Raw genomic sequence first — 18,581 nt, 5'->3', positions numbered from 1 at the left:
AATGTTCTAGTTAAAGCTAAATGTGACCTAATATACTGCAAATGCTACAGTTCAATTCTGCAAGTCCCTCAAACCACCTGACATCCGTAAGAGCACCAAACACTGACTTTCTGTGCCAAGATCTCACAGTATAGGAAATATACTGAGTGGGCTTGGCTTAAAGAAAGGAAGTGGGTGGGGGAGAAAAAAGGAGAGCAGAAGAGAGACTTGAGCACTGGTCTCAGCAAACACTGTGATTCTGACAACACAGTAGACTCACGGTGAGTATTCCCTACCTGCCTCCCTGCATACCGAAGTGCAAGCTTCCCGCTCACCAAAGCCTGGACATCTTCTGGGCTAGAAAAAAAGACATACATGGTCAGTCATCCCATGATGTTCTGGTTTTAAGTACAGATGTAAGTGAATTTCTTCTTACCAGAATTCTACTTTGAGGACTACCCACAGAGATGATCAGTCCCAATTTCTAAACCCCTAAGTCTCTCACATCATAGAAAGTGGGTTTTCTCTACTCTGGCTCAACAGTGAAGAGAAATAAAATCCCAACAGTAAAATGAAAACCAGAGCCAGCCCATGGCCTGGTGGTTAAAGCAGCTGGATCCCACATGGATAACCACAAGGTTCAAATCCCAGACCCAGCACTTGAAAAACAAGCCAGGCACATGTGCACACATGCCCCAAATCCCAAAAAGTGGGAGAAACAAAAAGGACTGTGGTATGATCATGCCCTATAAGGGGTGCTTTCTTGCTTTCTCTGTTTCTCTCTCTCTCATGAACACACGTGTCCTTTGGCAAATAAGGAAAAAAAAAAAAAAAAGAAAGAAAAAGAAAAAGAGGAAAAAGAAAGCCACACTCAGGCTGGCTGGCTTAGGTAACACAGGATTTAAGAAGCACTGTGCATATGGAGCTGAATCTGGCATTACCAACCATGCTGTGAATCCTGGCTTTGGCGGTTTGAAAAACATGTCAGACATAGGTGCATGCATACTCCAAATCCTGACAGGATGGAGAAATGGAGGAAAAGGATTGCAGTGTGAACACGCCCTATTGTGAGAAGAGGGGGGCGGTTCTCTATCTCTCCCCTCCCCCTTGCTCAAGAATGCATGTACCCTCTGGCAATATTTTAAAAGTTAAAATTTTAAAAAGGAAGAAAAAGAGGGACCAACAGATGGCGTAATGGTGATGTTGCTGGACTTCTACACAGTCAATAGCAGTTCGAGTCCCAGACCCGGTGGCTTAAAACTCACACCGTGTGTGTGTGTGTGTGTGTGTGTGTGTGTGTGTATGTGCATACCCAAAATCCCAAGAGGTGAACGGAGAAGGGACTGAGGCATGGCCATTCCCTTGGGGAATGATTTTTCATTTTCGGTCTCTGGAGAGCACACACGCCCTACAGCAAAAATCTCTTTCGAAAAAATAAATAGGGAACCAGCAGTTAGCGTAATGGCTATGTCCCTGGACACCCATGTTCGCATCCCGGACCCGATGGTTTAAAACTCACACCGGGCACGTGTGCGTGCATGCCCAAGATCCCGAGAGGAGAATGGAGGAGAAGAGATTGCGGTGTGACCATCCCCCCGGGGGGTGATTTCTCGCTTTCTGTCTCTATGTCTCTCTGTCTGTCTGGCGAGCACATGCGCCCTATAGTGAAAATCTCTCAATAAATAAATAAATAAATAAATAAATAAATAAATAAATAAATAAATAAAAGGAAGATAAAGAAATGCAAACTTAACCTGTCAAAAGCAATAGACCCAACAGGTAGAACAGTGTAAGTTAAATTCCAGTATAACAAGTTTTATTAGAAAACTATTTCTATGTGATCTAAAGATCCAAAAGGAGTATCAGTCAATATTTCACTTATTCTCAAAATAATTTAAATAATTCTATAGATTTCTTTATAAGATCTGTCATACTTTTTCTTGTCCACTTTTTGAAACTTCTCCTTAACACTCTCCTTCCCATTCTGGGTGTTCCAACTGGCTGGCCTGGTCTCTAAGTTACTTTCTGACCTCTGTACTGCACTCAGCACCTCTGAGGACAGGATAGTTGAAGGATAAGAGTTCTCCAAGAAGGGCTGGTAAGGGTATTTCTAAAATCCCTGACTCTAAAAAGACTAGCAAGCAAGAATATTCTGAAACACTTTGTTTGACCAGCTCTACTTCAACAGCCACATAGACTATGGCTGTAAGGGCTTCTATAACTGACCAAACTTCCTGTGTGGTAGACAGACTCAGTTGAAGGACTTGAGTTCTTATAGTCCAGAGTTAATGTGCACCTACGTGTTGAGCATGATTTTGCACAGCAACATGTACTTCAGAGATGTGATGGCCTTAGGGCTATCGATGGAGTCATAACCCTCAAATGCCTCATAGAAATATGAGTACGCAGTTTTCCAGTCCTTCTCCTCAGCTGCATGGATAATACCTGGACATAGAAAAGAAAGGAGTAAGATCCATATAAAATACAGAGCCATAAAAATCAAAGCTGGAAAGGGCCTTAGAAGTCTACCCCTACCCCATCAACTTACTGATGGAGTCAGGAGAGGATAAAGGACCTACCCAAAGTCATAGCCAACTAGTAAAAGCTGAGATCAGAACCCAAGGTCGCTGGCCCTCCAGTTCAATGTCGTATAGCCATATTATCAGTATAAATTCCCCAAGGAGTCAGAGACCTAACTCAAGAGGAATCCTAAAAACCACATACTGTATCATCATCTTTCTCCCATACTTCTTTAATAAGAGGTTTTTGCCTCAGGGCATGTGTGCTTGCCAGAGAGAGAGACAGTGAGAGGGTAAGTGAAAAATCATCCCCCAGGAGGGATGGCACGCCGCAATCCCTTCTCCTCCATTCTCCTCTCGGGACCTTGGGCAGGCACGCACACGTGCCCAGCATGAGTTTCAAGTCACTGGGTCCAGGACTCAAACCGCAGTCGGCCATGTGGGAGTCCAGCGATGTAACTGCTACGCCATCTGCTGGCCCCTCTCCCGCGTTTCTTACCACTATGCTAGTCCTGCTATCTTTTGAAGCCTCTGGAAAAAGCCATGTTTAAGTTCCAGGACTTACCTTCACAGATCAGAGAGCTCATCCAACATCCCTAGACTGAATGAATAACCTGTTTTAACAGCATCAACAACTTTAAGGCTGTTTTCTGAGCTGATATTTTTATACTTAAGCAGCTTTCATGGGAGAGAGAGAAAAATCCAACCTTTTATATTTTTCACTTAAAGTATTTGTCATTTGTGGATATGCTTTAGCCTAGATGTGATCGTTGTACAGATCCATGAACTTTACACAGTTAAGCAGTATTTCTTTAGGCGGAAAGACAATGGTAGGTCTAACCAATCCTCTACTGTTAGAAGTTGCAGTGCTCACAGTGAGCTTAATGTTCATTGAACCTGCTATTATTTCCAACCTACGACATTAACTTGGGATAGCATAAAAATTAGTTCTTTCCAGTGTGGATGCCATCCAAGCCCTAACATTTTCATATTAGCGCTATCTCTGTCTTAGCCCCTTGAAAGGTTAGAGACGTCAGCCCCAACCATTTGTTTATTACAGTGCTCCCAACATTTTCCACATCAAAGTATATATAGAAAGTATGTAACAGACTAGAGTAAAAGGGTGAAGGAATCAACGTTTTAACACGCCTTTAGCCAACCTGTAGCATACCTGTGTTACATGGCATAGCAACAGGATCTTTTGTTTTTTAAAGAAATTATTTTATTTAACTTTATTTATTTACGTACTTATTTTTTTTAACTTGACCAGAGAGGAACAGACAGAGAGAAAGTGAGAAAGAAAGCCGCGAGGTCCAGAACACAAAACAAGGTTGGCCACGTGGGAGTCCAGTGGCCCTAACCACCACACCACCTGCTGGTTCCAGGATCATTTTTTTTAGTAATTTTTTTTATTATTTTATTTAACTTTCTTTCTTTCATTTGTTCTTCCTTTATTTATTTATTTTATTTTGACCAGAGAGGGAGAGAGCAAGAGAGAGAGGTAAAGAAAGCAAGACACTAGGTTCAGGACTCAACTCCTATAGCCACATGGGAGTTCAGCACCATCAACCACCACACCACCTGCTGGCCCAGCAGCAGGAACTTTTGACTTAGCCATTTTCTTCATAATGTGTGACCAACTCCCAGTCCTTTTACTCCACTCCAAAAGCCTCCCACTTTCAGCTTAGAGGAACAAATCATTTTTCTACTATTGTTCTTAATTACGAGGCCAGGTCGAAAGTCAAATCTGCCCTTCTCTTCAGCCAAGGAGACCCCTCAAGGACCCAAGAAAGCATTAATGTTGCTAATCTAAATGAGACACACCCATTTTCCCATACCTCAGACTCAAAATAAGCTTGGTTAAAAAAGAAAGCATAGTAAGACCCAAGAACTGATAAACTGCTTTGCCAAACACTTTAATAAAAAAGGGCCACATTAGCAGTATGACTATTATGGCTGACATAGGAGATGTATTAAAAATGGGAGCCGGGGGGAACCAGCAATTAGCGTAATGGCTATGTCGCTGGACTCCCATGTAGTCGACCGCGGTTCGTGTCCCGGACCCAGTGGCTTAAAACTCATGCCAGGCGCGTGTGCGTGCGTGTCCAAGATCCCGAGAGGAGAATGGAGGAGAAGGGATTGCGGTGTGACCATCCCCCCTGGGGGGTGATTTCTCGCTTTCTGTCTCTATGCCTCTCTCTGTCTGTCTGGCGAGCGCACGCGCCCTACAGTGAAAATCTCTCCAAAAAAAAAAATGGGAGCCGCTTTTAAATATATTGATATTCAAATTTCTTGCTACTATATATGTTATCCAAACCCTATCTTAGTCCATTTTCTATGTTCCTAATAGAAATAATTGACAGTGGGTCAGTTGAAGAGAATAAGGCTTCTTTTGACTCAGAATTCTGGTGGCCATGAAGTCCAAAGTCATCACAACATGGTGAGAGGCAGAACTTTTAGTGAGAAGATAACAGTCGGTATACATGTGACTTTTTCTCTCTGCCATTCTGGTCTCATTTCTTCTGCTTATAAACCCTCCCAGAACTCAATCATGGTGTTCTGCTCTAATTACATTATCATACCCAAAGACCCCACCCTAGGATACCATGAAGAAATTAAGCTGTCACTTAGCACCATTACAATATAATTAATGCAATCATGTCCCAACACACACATTTTTCTGAGACAGCCAGTCACTGTACACTAGGACTAAATTCCCGAACATGAAACTTTAGGAGACAAACCATTATCTAAATGATAATAAGCCCTAATAGAAACAAATCTGAGTAAAAAACAGTGACTAAAAATTCTATGTAGTCAGCACCAGCAGTTAGCATAATGGCTATGTCACTGAACTCCAATGTAGCCGACCATGGTTCGCGTCCCAGACCCGGTGGCTTAAAACTCACCCCAGGCATGTGCGCGTGTGTGCCCAAGATCCCGAGAGGAGAATGGAGGAGAAGAGATTGCAGTGTGGCCATCTCCCCTGGGGGGTGACTTCTTGCTTTTTGTCTCTCCATCTCTCTCTGTCTGACAAGCACACATGCCCTATGGCAAAAAAAAATTTTTTAAAAAATAAAAAATATATATATATATATATATTAGAGGACCTACCACATGCCAAGCCCTGACTTCGTTACTGAAGAGGAAATACATGTGAATGAGGCCTTCAAGACCTCATGTCTGAGGGGAAAGATGATCACCAGAACAGAATAGGAGATAAATACTATAATATGTATGTCAGAGTGTGCGTTGGGTAGGGAAGTCTAAAAGCAGAGGAAGAGGAACAGGTACAGAAAAGCATTTATAAAGATAACATCTGAGTTGGATCTAGGAAGATACGTAGGAATCTGCCCGCTTGCCTTCTCACTTTCTCCCTCTGTCTCTGTCTCTGTTCAAAAATTTAAAAATAATAACAAATGGAAATAAATAAATAAATCTTAAAAAAGGGGGCAGATTTGGAAACAGACTCAACATGTTCTGGTAGGTGATGTGATATGAGGGATGGAGCCAGCCTGTATTATGTTGAATAAATCAGCTGGATCACCCATAACGACATGGTTCGAGTCAGGATCCAGTGACTTAAAAACCACACCAGGCACTAGTGCATGCGTGACCAAAATCCCTAGAGGAGAACGGAGGAGAAGGGACTGTGGTATGGCCATCCCCCACTAGGGAGTGATTTCTTACTTTCCCTCTCTCTGGCAAGCACTTGCAACTGATAGCAGAAACACTTAGGGGGGAAAAAAGATAGGAGGGGTGAGTCAAAGTTACTCTAAAACTGACCAGCCCAGTCAGTTTTAGTCTGGTGGTTAAGGTAGCTGGATTCCACACAGCTGATCACGCACTTTGAGTTCCAGACTCAGTGGCTTGAGAAATACGCCAGGTGCCTGTGCATACAAGTCCAAAATCCTGAAAGGAGGAAGAAAAGGAGAAGGGACTATGGTGTGAGCATGCCCAGTGGAGGCTGCTTTCTTTTCTCTTACCCTCTTCCCTCATTCTGTTTCTCTCTGGCCAGCACGTGCACCCTTTGGCAAGTGAAAAAACAAATACTTGAAAGACAATAGCTTGGGGAACTAAGTCAATAATGTTGTCACTAACTAAGACAACAAATGCAGAAAGGAATAGCTGAGCGAGGAGGGATAAATTTTTTTGATAAATAAAGACTGAAATTAGCTATAAGATAGTTATGCATGTATATCCATTAAGCAGTTGGACATCCAAAATTTAGTAACAAAAAAAGATACTTAAGATCTATATGAGACCATTATTATTATGTAGCACCTAAAGTCATTGGAGATTATGAGATTAAGTGTAAAACAGAAAATAATAAAAAAAAAAACACAAGAATGTAAGGCTAAAGAACACCACAGTTAAGGAACAGTAAGAAGAAAAAGGAACAGCAAAATGTGGCCATGACAAGGGAGAACCAAGACAGTGATGTCAAGGTGGTTCAACTTCCCACAAAAGGTAACAGAGATTAGGGTCCAGCAGTTAGCGTAATGGCTGTGTTGCTGGACTCCCATGTAGCCGACCGTGGTTCGAGTCGCGGTCACTTAAACTCACACCGGGCACGTGTGCGTTCGTGCCCAAGATCCTGAGAGGAGAACAGAGGAGAAGGGATTGCGGTGTGGCCATCCCCCTGGGGGATGATTTCTTGCTTTCTATCTCTCTATTTCTATCTTTCTGGCGAGCGCATGCGCCCTATAGGAAAAACCTCTCAAAAAAAAGGTAACAGAGATTAGAAGGAAGTAACCTGACTGCTGCTTTCAAAAAATCAATAAAGACACCAAAATAAGTATATTCTTTCAACTTATTCGAGAAGTTTGACAGAAAGGGGAACCTGACAATGTTTTAAAAAGGAGAAACAGGGACAGCCCCATGGTCTAGTGCTTAAAGCAGCCGCATCCCACGTGGCCAGCTGCATGATTCACGTCTCAGTCTCCAGCAGCTTAACATGGCAGGCACATGTGCATGCATGCCCAAAATTTCAAAAGGATCAAGAGATAGAAGAGAAGGGACTGTGGTGTGACCATCTCCTATGAATGGTACTTTCTCCTCTCGCTCTCTCCATTGAGTACATATGCCCTCTGGCAAAACTAAATTAAAAAAAGAAAAAGAGATTGGGTTGTGGCTTTTCAGCTAAGACAGTTCAAAGACTGTCAGGAGAACATAAGAGGAAAGACTAAAAACTTAAAAAACACACCAGTGCATGTGAGTGCAAGCCCAAATTCTAAGAGAAGCTGTGGCGTGGCGATCCCCCCGGGGAGTACTTCCTCACTTTGTCTTTCTCCCAAGTGCATAAGCTCTATATCAAAATTAGAAAGAAAGAAAAAAAAAAAAAAAAGACTAAAAACTTAAAATGGAACAAAAGGAAATTGGAAAGATCATTCTTTTTTTTTTTTTTGGAGAGGTTTTTCGCTATAGGGTGCGTGCGCTCGCCAGATAGAGACATAGAGACAGAAAGTGAGAAATCACCCCCCGGGGGGATGGCCACGCCACAATCCCTTCTCCTCCATTCTCCTCTCGGGATCTTGGGCACGCACGCACACGCGCCCGGCATGAGTTTAAGCCACCAGGTCCAGGACTCGAACCGCGGTCGACTACGTGGGAGTCCAGCGACATAGCCATTATGCTAACTGCTGGTTCCCAGGAAAGATCATTCTTGATAAGAGATAAAATGGATAGTGATGGGCCAGCAGGTGGTGGTGTGGTGGTTAAGGCACTGGACTCTAACACTGCTGACCACAGTTTGAGTCCCAAACCTGATGGCTTGCTTTCTCTCTCTTTCTCTCTCTCTCTGCAATCTCTCTGATAAGTACATATACCCTATAGCAATTTTTAAAATAACAGGGGTCAGCAGGTGGCATAGTGGTTAAGTTACTGGACTCCCACATGACCGACTGTAGTTCGAGTCCCCGACCTGGTAGCTTAAAACACACTGGGCAAGTGAAGGGACCAATAGTTGGCATAATGGCTATGTTGCTGGACTCCCATGTAGTCAACTGCAGTTCGAGTCCCAGAGCCGGTGGCTTAAACTCATGCTGGGCACATGTGCATGCATGCCCAAGATCCCAAGAGAAGAAAGGAGGAGAAGGGCTTGTGGTGTGGCCATCCCCCCTGGGAGGTGATTTCTTGGTTTCTATCTCTCTTGAAGAAAGAAGCCCCCTCCATTAAAAAAAACCCAAAAAAAAAAAAAAAAAAAAAAAAAAAAGAACAAACAAGAATACACACTAGGCATGTGTACATGTGCCCAAAATTCTGAGAGAAGAATGGAGAAGAGATTATGGCATGGCCAAAACCCTGGAGAGTGATTTCTCACTTTCTCTGTCTCTCTGTGTCTCCAGCGAGCACACACACCCTATAGCAAAAATCTCTCTAAAAAACAAAAGCAACTTTTCTAATGAAATAAATAAATAATTTTTTTTTTTTACTGGATGATGGGGGCCGGCAGGTGGCATGGTGGTTAAGGGTACTAGACTCCCACATGGCCAACTGTGGTTCAAGTCCTAGACCTGGCAGCTTGCTTTCTCTCTTTTCCTCTCTCTCTCTCTCCCTCTCTCTCTCTCTCTCTCTTTCTCTGTCTCTCTGTCTCTCTGGTAAAATTAAAAATAAATTTAAAAAGTTAAATAATTCTTTTTTTTAAAAAAGGATGATGATACAAATTCTGAAGAGGAAAGACAAGTCAGAGGGCTCACATATAAATGCCCTCTACTGGGGACCAGCAGGTGGCATGGTGGTTAAGGGTAATGGACTCCCACATGGCTGAAAGCAGTTCGAGTCCCAGACCTGGTAGTTTGCTTTCTCATTCTCTCTCTCTCTCTCTCTCTCTCACAATGTCCCTCTCTTTTCAAATTAAAATAAATAAATAAATGAAGTTAAATAAAATAATTCTTAAAAAAAAAAAAAAGCCTCTACTGCCTCTGAAAAAGAGAATACAAATTCATCTCTTGACCATGAGAGAAGGAGACAGAATTTAATATAGTGGCTTAAAGCAAGCATCAGTATTTGGTTAAAGTTAGGTAATGTGATAATAGCTTTTCATTAATCATCTCACTAATCTTCACCACGATTCTATGAAGAAGTGCTAACTATTCTCACCATTTTACAGATGAGCTAAAAAGAAAGCTAACTGAAGCAACCTGCCCAAAGTTATACACCTAGAAATCAACAGAACATAGCATTAACCTAGGAAAGCCTGATCTAGACTACGACACCCGAGAGGCAAGTCACGCAGGCATCCCTTATGGATGAGAGGTATATCAAGAGCTCTAGTTTTCTGTGTCCAGTGCTAACGCTCCTTGAATAATGATGTGAAAACTCCAGTGAAAAAAACTACTGAATACAAGAAAAAGTATACAGATCATTCATGGCCTCGTCGCCCCAATAGTCACTGATTACATCAGAAAACTACATACCATACTCAGTTGAAATTGCAGTATCTTTTCTCACCCCTAATTAAAAGTGTTTTGGGGGACCAGCAGATGGCGTAATGGTTATATCACTCGATTCCTTCCCACAGTCAACCGCGAACCACAGTTCAAGTCCCAGACGTGGTGGCATAAAACTAACACTGGGCATGTGCGTGTAAGTGCCCAAAATCTTGAGAGGACAATGGGGGGAGAAGGGACTGCAGTGTGGCCATCCTCTCTAGGGGGTGACTTCTCACTTTCTGTCTCTATCCATCTCTCTGGCGAGTGCCTGTGCTCTATAGCAAAAATAATCTCTCTCAAAAATAAAAAAGCCTTTTAAAAAAGTCCAACAAGCTTTACAAATATTTGGTTAGACTAAAGCAAAATGCTACCATCCTGAGTAAGTGACTAATAGGAAAGTCCAGAGACTGTTTTTGTAGAAGTTTTTGCCTTAGGATGCGTGTACTTGCCACAGAGAGAGAGAGACAGAAACAATGAGAGGGAAAGTGAGAAATGACCCCTGGAGCGGGGGGACAGTCATGCTGTAATCCTCCTTCCCTCTTTCCTCCACTCTTCTCCCAGGATCTTGTGCACAGGGACCACCAGTTAGCATAATGCCTATGTCGCTGGACTCCCACATAGTCGACCACGGTTTGCATCCCGGACCCGGTGGCTTAAACTCACGCCGGGCACGTGTGCGTGTGTGCCCAAGATCCCGAGAGGAGAATGGAAGAGAAGGGACTGCAGCGTGCCCATCCCCCCGGGGGGGGTGAGTTCTCGCTTTCTGTCTCTCTCTGTCTGTCTGGCGAGCACATGCGCCCTATAGCAAAAACCTATTAAAAAAAAAAAAATAGGATCTTGTGCACACATGCACATGTGCCTGGCATGGGTTTTGATGGCAGTGTGTGCAGGACTCAAACTGCAGTTGGCCATGTGAAAGCCCAGCAAAGTAACTGCTACGCCATCTGCTGGCACCCCAGAGACTCTTTTAAGCCTAAGCGAGACCTTTCTAGGGCTTAGCTGTAGCTGTCAGATTACTTGGTCAAGTAATGATAAACATGTTCTTAATATATTTTAGACAGTTAATAGGTGAGGGCAGCTTGTTAAAAAGGTAGCCTTCTATGTCTTTCTTGAGGAATTCTAAGCCAAATCAGCCAATTTCATTCTCTAGCCTGAATTCCCACTCCTTCCACCTGAAAAGTAAGATAAGCTCTAATAAAATGCACTCCGGCAGTAGCCATGGCTCTTACCTGACTGCATGTCCAAGGTGGCCTGCAATTTAGGGGGGCAGTAGATGGCATTTGCTGTGGTTCGAGCAGAGGTTAAGGCAGCTCGGGCTTTTGGAAGGTTGCTCAGAGCATGGTATGTTTTGCTTTCCAAAAGCTGTACTTCCACCAAAAGGGCTTTGTCATCCATCTTTTTCAACTCTCGCAGCAGCTGAGAACCTAGGAGAAAGAAAGATAAAATCTCTTGTTAGTTATAATCTTAATAATTGTTAACATTCTACCCCTCTCAGGATAATACTCAGAATAAAAAAACTTGCCCGAACTCCAAAAGGATACCTGTAAACCCCATCCAAGAATTAAATTTCCAGGCCAGCTGGGTGGTGTGGAGTTAAGGCGACTTGGATCCCACATGGTGGGGGAAGTAAGGAGTTCTAGATATGCCCAATGCTCTCCAAATACATTTTATTCCTTTACCTCAGATGAGAATCTCAAATCCAAACAAACACACTAAATCCAAAGACTGCCTCAAAATGAATTAAAACATGAATTTAAAAGTTAAATTTAGGCCAGCAGACAGTGTAGTGGTTAAGACAACTAGATGTGACATGGCCAACTACATGGTTCAAGTCCCAGGCCCACCAGCTTGAAAAACACCTTGAGCATGTGTGCATGCATGCCCAAAACCCCAAGGGGAAAATGGAGAAAGGATTGCAGTGTAGCCATACCCCTCAAGGGGTGCCTTCTCACTTTCCTCTCTCTCTTTCTCTGTCTCTATCTCTGGCAAGCATAAGCACACTATTAGCAAAAGCAAAACCAAATGAAACATGTATATGTATGTATGTATACACACACACTTTTAGAGGGGAAAAAAAAAACAGAGGAGTAAATCTGTAATCTTGGGTTAAGTAATGGTTTCTTTTTTTTTTGAGAGAGAGGTTTTTGCTATAGGGCGCATGCGCTCACCAGACAGAGAGAGACAGAGAGACAGAAAGCAGGAAATCACCCCACCCCCCAGGGGGGTGGCCACGCCACAATCCCTTCTCCTCCATTGTCCTCTCAGGATCTTGGGCACGCACGCACACGCATCCGGCGTGAGTTTAAGCCACCGGGTCCGGGACTCAAACCGCGGTCGACTACATGGGAGTCCAGCAACATAGCCATTACGCTAACTGCTGGTCCTAGTAATGGTTTCTTGATTACACCCAAAGCATAAGCAACAGAATAAAAAATATAAATAAATAAAAGCTGATTAAAATGAAAATCCACTCCAAAGGATACCATCAAGAAAGAGAAGAAAAGAGGGTCAACCTTATAGCCTAGGGGTTAAGGGGAACTGATCCCACACGGCTGAGCACTACTAGAATTCCAACACTGACAGCTTGAAAAACACATCAAGCACATGTGCAGGCATGCCCAAAATCCCAACAGGATGCAAAAACGGAGGAAAGGGGATCATAATGTAATCAGACCCTAGAGGGGAGTGCTTTCTCTCTCTGTCTCTCTCTGCCCCCAGAACACGTGCATTTACTGGCAATTAAAAAAAATAACAAGGGGCCAGCAGGTGGCATGGTAGCTAAGGCACTGAACTCACACATGGCCAGCCACAGTTTGAATCCCAGTGGCTCAAAATCGTACCAGGCACATGTACACACACGTCCAAAATCCCAGGAGGAGAACAAAGAGAACTGGGACATGACCATCCCACCTCCTCCAGGGAAGTGAGGATTTCTCACTTTCTTTCTCTCTTCTTGCAATCACACACACCCAATGGCAAAAACAAAAGAAAAATTTTTTCATTAAAAATTAGGAACCAGCAGGACTGGCAGGTGGTGTGGTAGTTAAAGGCACTAGACTCCTACATGGTTGATCGCAGTGTGAGTCGTGGACCTGGCTTGCTTTCTTAATTTCTCTCTCTTTCCCCCTCACACTCTGTCCCTCTCTGGTCAAATTTAAATAAATAAATACATGTATAAGTAAAACTAATTAAAATAATTTATTAAAAAATAAGGAACCAGCATTTGGTGTAGTAGTTAAGGCACTAGACTCCAACATACCCAACCACATTTGAGCCCTGGACCCAGCAGCCTGAAACTCACACCAGGCATGTGTGAGAGCACACCTAAACTTCTGAGAGAAGAATGGAGAAAAAGGGATTAAGGCATGGCCATCCCCCCAGAAGGTGATTTCTCACTTTTCCTCTCTGTCTCTCTCCAGTGAGTTCACACTCCCTATGGCAAAAGCCTGAAAATAACAATAATGATGATGATGATGATAAAAAAGGGCCAGAGACCAGCAGATGGGTTATTAGACTCCCACATAGTTGAACGTGGTTTGAGTCCCGGACCTGGTGGCTTGAAACTCACACCAGGTATGTGTGCATGCATGCCCAAAATCCCCAGAGGAGGATGGAGGAGAAGGAATTGCAGCGTGACTATCCCCACAGGGGGAGGGGGGATTTCTTGCTTTCTGTCTGTCTCTGTCTCTAGCAAGAGCACACACCCTATAGCAGAGACCTCTCTTTAAAAAAAAAAAGAAGAAGGGCCAGTCAGTAGCATGGTGGTTAAGGAAGCTAAATCCCAAACAGCCAAGTGCATGGTTTGACTCCTAGACCTGGCAGCTTAAAAAAAAAAACAAGCGCAGCACATGTGTGTCCATGCCTAGAACTGAGAGAGAACAGAAAAGGTGCTGCACCATGGCCGTGCCCCTGTGGTGGTACATTCTCATTTTATCTCTCTCTCTCTCTGTTTCTGCCTCCTTCCAGCAGGCACATGCATCCTATAGCAAATAAAAAATAAAATGAAAACAAACCCCACACAAAATTTGGGAAAAATTTTGCAGTCATGTAAGGGATTTGTATACCAAATGAAAAATAAAGACATAAATAGATCAATTAAAAATTGGGGCTGGCAGGTAGTATGGTGGTTAAGGGCATCGGACTCCCACACAGCCAATCGCATTTCGAGTCCTAGACCTGGTGGCTTACTTTATTACTTTCTCTCTCTCTCTCACTCTGTCCCTCTTTGAAAGAAAGGAAGGAAAGAAGGAAGAGACAAAAGAAGGGCAGGAGGAAGGGAGGGAAGGAGAGAGGAAGGAGAAAGGAAGTTAAATAAAATAATTCTTTAAAAAATAATAATAATAAAGGGGTAGGCCTATAGGTGGAATGGAAGTTAAGACAGCTAGATCCCATGTGGCTAACAATTTGAATCCTGGACCAGGTGGCTTGAAAATCATGCCAGGCACATGGGCATGCATGCCCAAATTCCCAAGGGAAGAAAGAGGGAGATGGGAGTGCGGCATCACCATCCCCCCAGTGCGGCGCTCTCTCGCTCTCGCTCTCTCTCTCTCGCTCTCTCTCTCTCTCTCTCTGGCAAGCATACACACCTATAACAAAAGCTAGAATAAAGGGGGCCAGATGAGGGGGCCGGCAGGTGGCATGGTGGTTAAGAGCACTGGACTCTCACATAGCCAACCACAGTTCAAGTCCTAGACCCAGTGGCTTGTTTTCTAACTCTCTCTCTCACTCTGTCCCTCTCTGGTCAAATTAAAATAAAATGAAATAAATTCAATAAATAAAGTTAAAATAAAAAGTAATTCTCTCAAAAAACGGAGGGGGTGGGCCAGATGGTAGTGCAGCAGTAACGCAATGCTCTGTGAGGCTGATCCACATAGGAAGGTTCTGCATTCACATCCAGAGACCCCAAACATGTAAGGTATGGGGCTGGCAGGGGTGGAGGGTGGACCATGGGTGAAAGACTCTGTTTGGGTGTCTGTCTCTGTGCCTCCTGCCTCTTTCAGTCGTGGAAGAAATAAACTTTAAATAAGTAAGGAATTTAAATAGGTATTTCTTTCCAAAGACATACAAATGACCAATAAGCACATGAAAAGATGCTCAACATTATTAGTCATTAGGAAAATGGACATCGAAACCATAATGATATGCTACTTCATATACATTAGGACAGCTAAACAAAAAAGCCAGAGAGTAACAAGTGTTAATGAGGGATGTAAAGAAATTGGTGAGGCTGTAAAATGGTGCAACCACTTTCAAAAACAGCTTGGCAGCTCCTCCAAAACCTCGAGTTCATATGATCCAACAATTCCACTTTTAGGTATATACCCAAAAGAAAAACATATCCACTTGAAAGTCATTCATAGCAGTGCTCATAACAGCTAAAAAGGGGCAATAATCGCAATGTTCATAGACTGATAAATGGATAAAGTGTAATATATCCATACAATGAACTATTATTCAGCAATAAAAAGGAATGAAGGAGGGGGGGTCAGTAGGTGGCATGGTGGTTAACGGTGCTGGACTCCCACATGGACAACCACGATTCTAGTCCTGGACTGGGCAGCTTGTTTTCTCACGTTCTCTCTCTCTCCCCCTCTTCTCTGATCAAATTAAAATAAGTAAATAAATATGGGACCAGTAGATGGCATAATGGCTATGTCGTTGGACTCCTATGTAGTCGACCACAGTTCAAGTCCCAGACCCAGTGGCTTAAACTCACACCAGGCACATGTACGTGCGTGCCCAAAATCCTGAGAGGAGAATGGAAAAGATGGGATTATGGTGTGGCCATTTCCGCTGGGGGATGATTTCTCGCTTTCTGTCTCTCTGTCTTTCTCGCGAGTACATGCGCCCTATATAAAAAAATTTCTCTAATAAATAGGTAATTAAATGATTTTAAAAAAAGAAGGAAATGAAGGAGCTAGTTCCATAACACAGTGATTAAGCCCTGTGTATAAGAACCACATCATATATGGATCCTTCATGGCAGACCACAGTTCAAATCCTGGTCCCAGGAACTTGAAAACAAGCCAGGATCATATGAATGTGTGCTGAAAAGCCTGACAGGATGGAAATGGAGGAAAGGGACTGCACTGTGACCAGACCCCTTCGAGAAGTGTGTTCTCCCGCCCCAACCAATCTCTCTCTCTCTCTCTCTCTCTCTCTCTCTCTGGTGAATGAACACATACATCCTCTTACAATTAAAAAGAAAAAGAATTAAGTACTTATACACACTACAACATGGCTAAACCTTAAAAGAAATTATGCTAAATTAAAGAAGCTAGTCTTTGGGGCCAGCAGGTGGCGCAGTGATTAAGGGCATTGGATCCCACATGGCTAACCGCAGTTCAAGTCCCAGACCTGGCAGCTTGCTCGCTCACTCTCTCTCTCTCTCCCCCCCTCTATGGTCCAATTAAAATAAAGAAATACATAAATAAGTAAGTAAATAAATAAACGTTAAATAAAATAATTCTTAAAAAAAAAAAAAGCAGTTAGTTTTTTCTTAAAGACCGTACTCTATGACTCCATTTATATGAAACACCCAGAGTAGGTAAATCCAGAGACGGGAAGTAGATGAGTGGCTGCCCAGGTAGGGCTGAAGGAGACTGCAAAAGTAAAGGGGAGTGACTGCCAATACATAGGGAGTTTCTTCTGGGAGTGATAAAAATCTACTGAAATTACACAGTGGTGATGGCTGCATCATTTAGTGACTATACTGAAAACCACTGAATTGTACACTTTAACGGGTGAATTTTATAGTTATGTTAATTATGTCATTAGAGCTTTTTTTTGTTTGTTTTAATGCTACTATTCTGTTTGAACCATATGAAATTGCCGCTTTTACAAGATAAAAAAGTTGAGCATAATATAGAAATCACGTTCTTCTGGGGCCAGCAGGTGGTGTGGTGATTAAGGGCGCTGGACTCCCACATGATCGACCATGGTTCAAGTCTCAGACCTGGCAGTTTGCTTTCTCACTTTCCCTCTCTCTCTCTCTCTTCTCTCTCTCTCTCTCGCTCTGTCCCTCTCTGATCAAATTAAAATAAGTAAATAAACAAATAAAGTTAAATAAAATAATTCTTCAAAAAAAAAAAAGAAGAAGAAATCATGCTCTTCTATCTGGGGAAAATAGTTCAGATTTACCCATTAATACAAAGCATGCAACAGGGGAAGAGTTCAGGGTATTTAAAGGCCACATAAGGGATCAGCAGGTGACATGATAGTTAAGGCAGCTGATCCCACACGGCCAACTGCATGATTTGAATCCCAGATTCAGTGGCTTGAAAAACCCTTTGCATAGCCTAGCAGGTGGTGTGGTGGTTAAGGGCGCTGGACTCCCACATGGCTGACTACACCTCCAGTCCCAGACCTGGTGGCTTGCTTTCTTACTCATTCTCTCTCTTTCTCTCTCTCTCTGTCCCTGTCTGATCAAATTAAAATAAATAAAGTTAAAAAATCCTTAAAAAAAATCTTGGCCATGTGGGTATGCATGCTCAAAATCCTGAGAGGATAGAAGAGGGATTGCAGAGTACTCATCTCCGCCCCCCTGGGGGAAGGGGAAGCCTCATAAATAAAGGAAAAAACAGCAAATATTTTTAAATAAACAAATAAAAGCAGCCAAGGTTAAAATATATTGATTTAACTAGATGTCTTATTAATATCTACCAGCTTGCTTACCCAAATGCAATGCTTCCTGGTACCTCTTGGTATCAAAGTACAAAGACACCAGTCTTGCCTAGGAAAGAAAAAAGGCATTGACTGAAGGGAAGAGAAAAAAAAAAAAAAAGGAAAACACAACAGAAAGAAATCAAAGATTACCAGTCACAAAACTGTTACTGTTAAATACGTAGGTCCTAACGATCACGTCAAATTCATCATAAGAAACGATCTAGCCCACCTTCCCAGGAGCAACCCAGAACTTCCAACATAGATAGCCCTAGAATGTAGCTTTCTATGACTTGGGAGTTTTTGTTTGTTTCTGTTTTTAGAAGTTTGGTTTGTTTGTTTGTTTGTTTGTTTGTTTGGTACAGGGCACACATGCTCACCTGTGGAGTCTCCTGTTATGGTCAATGACTGGATATTAATTTTAGTGTTGTTTATTTCTGTGAGTCAAGTGAGAGATGTGTCTCAAAACCTCAACCAGAGCAATTCTCATAAGTGAGACTACTATCAACAGTCTTTGGGGGACTGATAATTACTCTGTAATTGAGTAATTATAGAGCTGCTGAAAATATTTCTGATTAGCACAGTAGTACCTATCGACACATTCACAGTCTGTTCCTAGAAACCCAAAACACTGGTAATATAGGCACATACCTCCAAAGCTTGGCGTAAAAAAGTTCTTTTCTCTGATTTGGCCCATTCGATGCACTCTAAACACAGCTCAACCTACAATGTAAAGAGAGTACATGCATTATGTCCTCACGCTTTTCTCACAAACCTGCTGTGGAGAAAAGCTTTAATTCCCTCCTTACATATTACCCATACTGCTCTACTTAGTGTCTGATTCATAGTATCTCAGCGTGATAATGGAGAACCAACCTGGCTTTTTACAGATGAACTATCTCTGTACTTATCTTCAACACTCTCTTCCACCTTCCCAGAAGTGACCCAGAACTTCCGACAACAGAGATGGCCCTAGAATGTAGATTTT

The 18,581-nt window shown here is 42.7% G+C and overlaps 1 protein-coding gene across 1 annotated transcript in view; it reads right to left on the bottom strand.

Moving 5' to 3' along the window:
- PSMD11 (proteasome 26S subunit, non-ATPase 11) overlaps window positions 1-18,581 on the bottom strand; it is a gene marked incomplete at its 5' end in the record, with an annotated part of 54,343 nt that overhangs the window by 8,638 nt on the left and 27,124 nt on the right. Inside the window, 5 exon segments of the mRNA XM_014590110.2 lie at window positions 276-336; window positions 2,280-2,424; window positions 11,161-11,355; window positions 17,606-17,663; window positions 18,245-18,316. Coding sequence (XP_014445596.1) covers window positions 276-336; window positions 2,280-2,424; window positions 11,161-11,355; window positions 17,606-17,663; window positions 18,245-18,316 — 531 coding nt within the window.

Source organism: Tupaia chinensis, unplaced genomic scaffold, assembly GCF_000334495.1.
Source record: "Tupaia chinensis unplaced genomic scaffold, TupChi_1.0 Scaffold000407_1, whole genome shotgun sequence".
NCBI classification, from domain to species: Eukaryota; Metazoa; Chordata; class Mammalia; order Scandentia; family Tupaiidae; genus Tupaia; species Tupaia belangeri.
This window is presented reverse-complemented; position numbering and strand designations above follow the sequence as displayed.